The sequence below is a fragment of the Pongo abelii genome, chromosome 9, assembly GCF_028885655.2.
Source record: "Pongo abelii isolate AG06213 chromosome 9, NHGRI_mPonAbe1-v2.0_pri, whole genome shotgun sequence".
Classification (NCBI taxonomy): domain Eukaryota; kingdom Metazoa; phylum Chordata; class Mammalia; order Primates; family Hominidae; genus Pongo; species Pongo abelii.
In genome coordinates this window covers 62,767,671-62,775,188 of record NC_071994.2, presented here as the reverse complement: position 1 = coordinate 62,775,188, position 7,518 = coordinate 62,767,671, and the positions used below count along the sequence as shown (strand labels likewise).

General features: G+C 38.3%; 1 protein-coding gene across 3 annotated transcripts in view; it reads right to left on the bottom strand.

Moving 5' to 3' along the window:
* Positions 1–207: 207 nt before the first annotated feature.
* The window catches only part of COPB1 (COPI coat complex subunit beta 1), a 42,639-nt gene continuing 35,328 nt past the window's right edge, over positions 208–7,518 (bottom strand). For all 3 annotated transcript variants that reach the window (XM_003777804.5, XM_009246591.4, XM_054525938.2), the window contains exons 19-22: positions 3,890–4,035; positions 2,901–2,990; positions 1,228–1,383; positions 208–579 (exon numbers count right to left, since the gene is read on the bottom strand). In XM_003777804.5, coding sequence (XP_003777852.2) covers positions 520–579; positions 1,228–1,383; positions 2,901–2,990; positions 3,890–4,035 — 452 coding nt within the window. In that variant the 3' untranslated portion in view covers positions 208–519. The remainder of the gene's footprint in view (positions 580–1,227; positions 1,384–2,900; positions 2,991–3,889; positions 4,036–7,518) is intronic.

The window sequence follows — 7,518 nt, the reverse complement described above, 5'->3', positions numbered from 1 at the left end:
CTTCAAAACATGATAATGCATTTTTAGAGACAGCAATGTTGGAATATCAAATAAGTAAAAAACAACCAAGTGAATCAATGCCTACCTTATTTTGTATCACTGAATTTGTAAATTATCTTAATAAAGCTGCATATATTCACAACTCAGTAATTTAAATTTATAATAGAAATTTATAATCCAACTAAAAGAAATCCATTGCCATATAACTAAAATTACGTAATCATTTATTTATAAAATAACAAAAATTTACGAATAGATCTGTTTATTGTACTGTGAAAAGGGTCTTGGTAAATGAAACATTATATACTTTGAGGACAGCATTCAGAACTGTTAAGACAAAAGACAAACTATAATTTTAAACTCAATCTTGATTTAAGGGAAAGGCTATAAATTATTGGCTGAAAAGTATTCAGCATGAACTCAGATTCTATATAAGCATGAAAGAGTATAAAAGATGTTGGAGTCCAGTAAGCCCATACCTAAATTAACTGCAAAGCTTCAAGGACTTTTTGTTTATTTTTATATACTAGTTTTCTTCTGTGACAAGTTGATTTTATCTCCAAGACTTAAGGCCATTCCCTGTAAAGAAAAATTAAGATATTTATAATTATTTAAACTATGTACAATCAGTAGGTTATTCCATATTATTAAGCCCCAATTCAATTCAATGACACCATTATCAACAATAAAATCAAGGACATACCAAACAGACTTACCAAACTTTACTGGTAATCACCTTTTAGTGCTAGATTTTTCAAGCCATCACCAGATTTTTTTTTTTTTTTTTTTTTTTTTGAGATGAAGTCTCACTCTGTCACCCAGGTTGGAGTGAAATGGCACGATCTCAGCTCACTGCAACCTCCACCTCCCAGGTTCAAGCGATTCTCCTGCCTCAGCCTCCCGAGTAGCTGGGATTACCGGGTGTGTGCTACCACGCCCAGCTAATTAGTCACTAGATTTACACCTTGGCTTTCAAAAAATTCTAGAGAACCCATTTCACAAACACCCCATAGGAATCAATCTGATTTTAGGCAAATATCCCAGAATGAGCGGCCCAAAAGGTGAGAAATTTTAATGAGAAAAGTTATACTTCTATTCAGAGAATATTACTGTATGTGTATATGCATCTAATGCTAAAAAGATATTACATATAGAAATAATAAAGTCATAAATTCCTCCCCCCTTTGTCAGTCCAGAGATACTCTCAAAAAAAAAAGGAATTGTTACCTGACTCTTTGCACGAATTCTTATATGGCCGGTAACAGCAGCATCTGGTCCCTGGTGAATTGGCTTCTCAATGCTGACATTTGCAAGTGCATCTTCACCAAATATGGAACGAGCATAAAGGTTGGCTGCCATAAAGCCACAGTAACCAGAAAGGGCCTGGAAAAAATTTGTGATAAATTCATTACTTTACCAGATACCTACATAGAGGCAAAAACCAAACAGCATAGGTGACTTTTTTTTTTTTGAGACAGAGTCTCACTCTGTTGTCCACGCTGGAGCTGGAGTGCAGTGGCACAATCTTGGCTCACTGCAACCTCTCTCCCAGGTTCAAGCGATTCTCCTGCCTCAGCCTCCCAAGTAGCTGGGATTACAGGTGTTCGCCACCACACCTGGCTAATTTTTGTAATTTTAGTAGAGACAGGGTTTCACCATGTTGGCCAGGCTGGTCTTGAACTCCTGACCTCAAGTGATCCACCCGCCTCGGCCTCCCAAAATGCTGGGACTGCAGGTGTGAGCCACCACGCCCGGCCCCATAGGTTATTTATCACTTAAAACAGTACTTATATGTGGTGGTTACATAATCTTATGAGTTTGTCAAAACTCAACTATACATGTAAAAAGTGTGAATTTTACTGTGTATTATACCTCAATAAATCTGACGTTAAATAAATAGTTCTTAATCCGATTTGTATTTATATATTCTGTTTACTTAACTTGCTTGACTGCCTCCCATATCAGACCTTAAGCGCCATGAAGGAAGAGACTACTTTTGTTGGACTCAGTATATGCTGAATAAACTAATATATAAATTAAAACCTACTTGTTTGGTAGCAGACATTATTTTATTTATAAAATGAATATTATAACATTATACAAATTTTACATAAAGAAAAAAGTTCCTTAGAGCTCCAGCTTCATTTTTCTTTCTTTCTAGTTTTTTTCATACATACACAAACATACCAAAAAGTCATAGTATAACAACGATTCTGTATTTGAGCACATGTATTTTAACCAACAATCAGAGCCCACGGAAGAGCTTATGAACATTTTCTAATGCAGTATTACAAATAAACGATTTTATTTAATTTATTTATCTTTTTGAGACAGAGTTTCACTCTGTCACCCATGCTGGAATGCAGTGGTGCGATCTGGGCTCACTATAACCTCCACCCCCTGGGGTTCAGGTGATTCTCCTGCCTCAACCTCCCAAGTAGCTGGGATTACAGGCACATGCCACCACACCTGGGTAATTTTTGTATTTTTAGTAGAGATGGGGTTTTGCCATATTGGCCAGGCTGGTCTCAAACTCCTGACCTCAAGTGATCCGCCCACCTCGGCCTCCCAAAGTGCTGGGATCAGAGGAATGAGCCACCACGTGCAGCATAAACTACTTTAGAATGTGCCTCTAGCTGAATGGGGGAGAAGATTGAAAAGAAAACAAAAAAAAATTAATCTGACTATTCAATTGGGTCACTGCACAAGGAAAAAGTAGGATGGTATATTCCAATAGAAAGAGGTAAGCAGATTCCAACACTCTATGGGATAACGTCTTTTAGATAGCCGAGAATGGCACTGCATATTGAATAACGAAAATGTGCTAGAGGAAATACAGGAAGGCCAGGAACCTACTCTACCATTCCATCAGATTTCAGAATTTCCTAGTCAAATTTTACCTTTTCTGGAGTCAGGCATTTCATATTGGTTGACTTTAATATGTGCTGTAAGTAGTCATTTAAATCAATCATATTGGTGTTAACTGTCACCTGTAGAGAGGAAAAAAAGTCAAGGAGATCATAAATCTTACTATGAGAAAGCTGTGAATCACTGGCATGTCATATTAAAAACTTGTTCCAACTGTTTAGGTTGGAAAGAGTAGACACCAAGAAACTAAATAACATCTATAAAATCCAACAAGCTATAGGGTGGTATCAGTACTTCCCAATAAAGATAACTTCACAGAGATTCAATATGAAGCATACAGAATATTTCTTTTTTTTTGAGACAGGGTCTCACTCTGTCACCCAGGCTAGAGTGCAGTAGCATGATTTCAGCTCACTGCAGCCTCAACCTCCCATGTTCAAGTGATCCTCCCACCTCAGTCTCCGGAGTAGGTGGGACTACAGGCATGTGCCACCACACCGGGCTAATTTTTGTATTTTTTGTAGAGATGGAGTTTCACCATTTTGCTCAGGCTGGTCTAGAACTCCTGAGCACGAGCAATCTGCCTGCCTCAGCCTCCCAAAGTGCTGGGATTACAGGCACGAGCTACCATGCCCAGCCTCATATAGAATATTTCTAATAAAAGTCAAGACTCAAAGGGACAAAGTTCCTCAACAGACCATGAACTTTGTAAAGCCTTTTTCGGGCACTAGATTAAATGGTAAGCTCTTGGTCATACATAGAAGGGATGGAATATTACCTATAATGTCTAAACGTATCAGATTGGCTATAGAACTGCTACTCTAATCAATTTATAACAGCAAATTACCAAACTACTTACATGATTTTTAGTTAAGACTAATTTGCAAGAATAGATACTGAAAGACTATTTGCTTTTCATGTTAACCACTTTTTAGCGAGATTAATTTTATTAGCAGACTCCTCAACAGCAGGCAAAAGGAAGAAAGACAAAGGAGTACGAGAAAATCTCCCAAGGACTAACTTTGTTTTCCCATTCAAATTCGGCCCACATCTGACGGAATTCTGCATCAGTGCAAGTTGCAGGCTGGATATAGTCCATGATGTCGATGTGAATATCACTGAGAACCACACAATTTCTGTCACTTGCTGCTCCAGAGACATCATAAACTGCAATTACATATGCAAAAAGATTCGCAATCACTGGGGCAAACTTGAATTTAAAAAATCTTAATATCCAAATATCCAAAGAACTACACTATTAACAATAAGATTGTTTACATAATACTTACTATGTACAGAGCTCTATTCTACATGCTTTACAAATATTACTGGTTTAATACTCCCATCAATCCTATCTGACAGTATTATTATTTTCCATCTTACATATGAGGATTTGAAAGCAGAGAAGTTAAGTAAGTTGTTCCAGATCACACAACTGATAAGTGGTGGGGATAGGATTCGAACTCAGGCACACTTTGTTTTTTGTGGTTAAACAAATAATTCAATTCAGTGAGTACTTACATAGCAGTTGCAGCATACTAGGCACTGCAGCAGATGATATACAAGTAGACGATGTTCCCATAGGAGGTGCTTAACTAATACTTTTGAATAAATATTGCTGACGCACACTACTTAATGATACAAGATTAGTCATCCCTCAGTATTAACGGGAAATTGCTTCCAGGACCCTCTATGGATACCAAAATCTATAGATGCTCAAGTCCCTGATATTAAATGGCATAGTATTTGCATAACCTATACACATCTTCTCATATATTTTAAATCATCTCTAGCTTACTTACAGTACCTAATACAACATAAATGCTATGTAAATAGTTATACTGTATTGTTCAGGATATAATGACAAGGAAAAAATCTATATATCTTCAGTATAGACACAACCATTCATTTTTTTTTTTCTAAAATATTTTCAGTTTGTGGCTGGTTGAATCCATGGATGTGGAACCCATGGATACAGAAGGCTGACTATATTTGCTTCTATGACCATCTCTTCCACAGTAGAGAGTTATAATCTGATTGGCGCCCACATTCCTCTTTCTAGGCTCTTTTCTTTTTTTTTTGAGACGGAGTTTCACTCTGTCACCCAGGCTGGAGTGCAGTGGCACGATCTCAGCTCACTGCAACCTCCCCCCTCCGGGTTCAAATGATTCTCCTTCCTCAGCCTCCTAAGTAGCTGGGACCACAGGCACCTGCCACCGCGCCTGGCTAATTTTTTGTATTTTTAGTAGAGATGGGGTTTCACCATCTTGGCCAGGCTGGTCTTGAACTCCTGACCTCGGGTGATCCACCTGCCTCGGCCTCCCAAAGTGCTGGGATTACAGGCGTGAGCCACCATGCCCGGCCTCTAGGCTCTTTTCTTGACATTCTTCCACTCTTTCAACTTTCAGAGAAAACTGAGGCTACCAAGAATAAGCTTCTTTAATTTTCAGCTCCACATCTAAAAACAACTCTCTCTCTCGGAATTCACTCTCACATCCTTCCCTCTCATACGTATCAGAGAAGTACTACTTCATTTCTTCAAGATTAATACTTCCTGCCATCTGTGATTCCTGCTTTGGTCCAGGACCCCACTCCAATCATTATCTCTTTCATCCTTATGTCTTTACTTTCCCATTCTCTACCAACTTTCTTCCCTTATAGTCTATAAATATACTCGAGGTTCTCTTATTTTCAAAAAATAAATCCTCACTCATTCTTGCCTTCTCTTCTTGGTACTGTCCTTTCTTATTCCTATCAAAGCTAAGATCCTACACTCAGAATAGTCTACACTACCTGTATTTCTTCATATCGTACTTAGTCTTCAACCTACCACTAACGCCCAAGATGTCCCACAAGAAATGTTTTAAAATCACTAATAGCCAAATCCAAAAGACCTCTCTTTCAGACTTTAATAACTAAAGTTATTTTATCTTGTGGAGCTTCAAATACTTTCTGAAGGTTTTTCCTTACTTTTCTAACCACACTTCAGATACCCTTGTAGGCTCTTTCTCCTTTGACCAAGCTTTCAGTGTTGCTGTTCGCTTGGATTCTGTTTTCAAATCTCCCCTCTTTTTATTCTGTATGCCCTCTCTAGGTGATTTCTTCTATTCCTATGGCTTTTAAACAAATACTTATCTCTAGTTTATTTTTACTTATTTATTTATTTTTGAGACAGAGTCTCACTCTGTTGTCTAGGCTGGAGTGCAGTGGTGTGATCTCGGCTCACTGTAACCTCTGTCTCACGGGTTCAAGCTATACTCCTGCCTCAGCCTCCCGAGTTAGCTGGGACTACAGGCGTGCGCCATTATGCCCAATTAATTTTGTATTTTTAGTAGAGACAGGGTTTCGCTATGCTGGCCAGGCTGGTCTTGAGAACTCCTGATCTCAGGTAATCTGCCCGCCTCGGTCTCCTAAAGTGCTGGGATTACAGGTGTGAGCCACTGCACCCGGCCTATCTCTAGTTTAGACCTCTTGTTTGTGTCCCAGACTCACATCAAACTGTCCTTGAATATCTTTAGACACTTTAATACCGAACCTGCTCAAGATTTAACCTATTATGTCTCTCTAAAGTTTGTTCTTCTCTCCTGTATTTCCTGTTATGGTGATGACATAAACAACCCAATAAACCTAATCTGGAAATCTGAGGGTTACTCTAGCCACTTCCTTTTCAATTATTAACCATATTCTTAACATTATATTCATCCTTCTCTCCATTCCACTACTGTGTTGGCTCAAGTCCTCTGTCATCTCTCACTTGGGCTTCTATAATAGTCTACTAGTTAATCTTCCTGCCTCTTCCAATCAACCTTCTATAGTACTGTCGCAAAAAGATATAATGCTATAAGTCATTCATTTGTAATTCCTCAATGTTTCCTCTCTCCACAGATAAAGTCTGAAATTCTTAGCATGACAAGTAAAATATGGCTTCCACTAACCTTCCTAACTTCATTTTTTTCCTGCCATCATCCTCCAACCCATTCTGAACTCCAAGTGTATCAAATCATTTGCGTTTGTTCTAACTACATCCTTGTCTATCTGTAGTCTTCTACTGAGCACTTGCTCCTCCATGAAGCCTTTTCTAACCTTTTCTCCCAATCCCCCACCACTCCGAGAACTGACCAAATCCCTTTATGAATTCCTACCTTACTTAGTACAGGTTTACTTATTTTTTTTTTCACAGCACTTACCATTACATACAGCACATATTTATTTTATATATCTGTTTTCCCTTACTCAACCATAATCTATCATTTGTTCCTCACCATGGTAGCCCTATCCTTATGACAGAAATTGCAACAAAATAAGCTTACTGACTGAATGACTCTATACAAGCTAATCCCTAGGTCTGAGATACCCTTGTGCACCTAGCAACAAATGACTCAGGTAAAATATTATCCTTTGATAACACACCGTCTTCCTTTATAAAGCCTTCCACACTGTTAGCATTTTTTTTTTCCCCTAACCTCAAAGCATATGGTATATAAACCATCCTGTAACACACTGGACTACAATTATATATTGCCTTAGCTAGCTCCTCCTTTTGCCTGACACTTTCTAGAGGACAGTGACCCTATCTGGTTCATTTCTGTACATCCAGAACATAGTTCAATGCCTGGTACCAGAGTATCTCATAAATTATGAATAAATGGA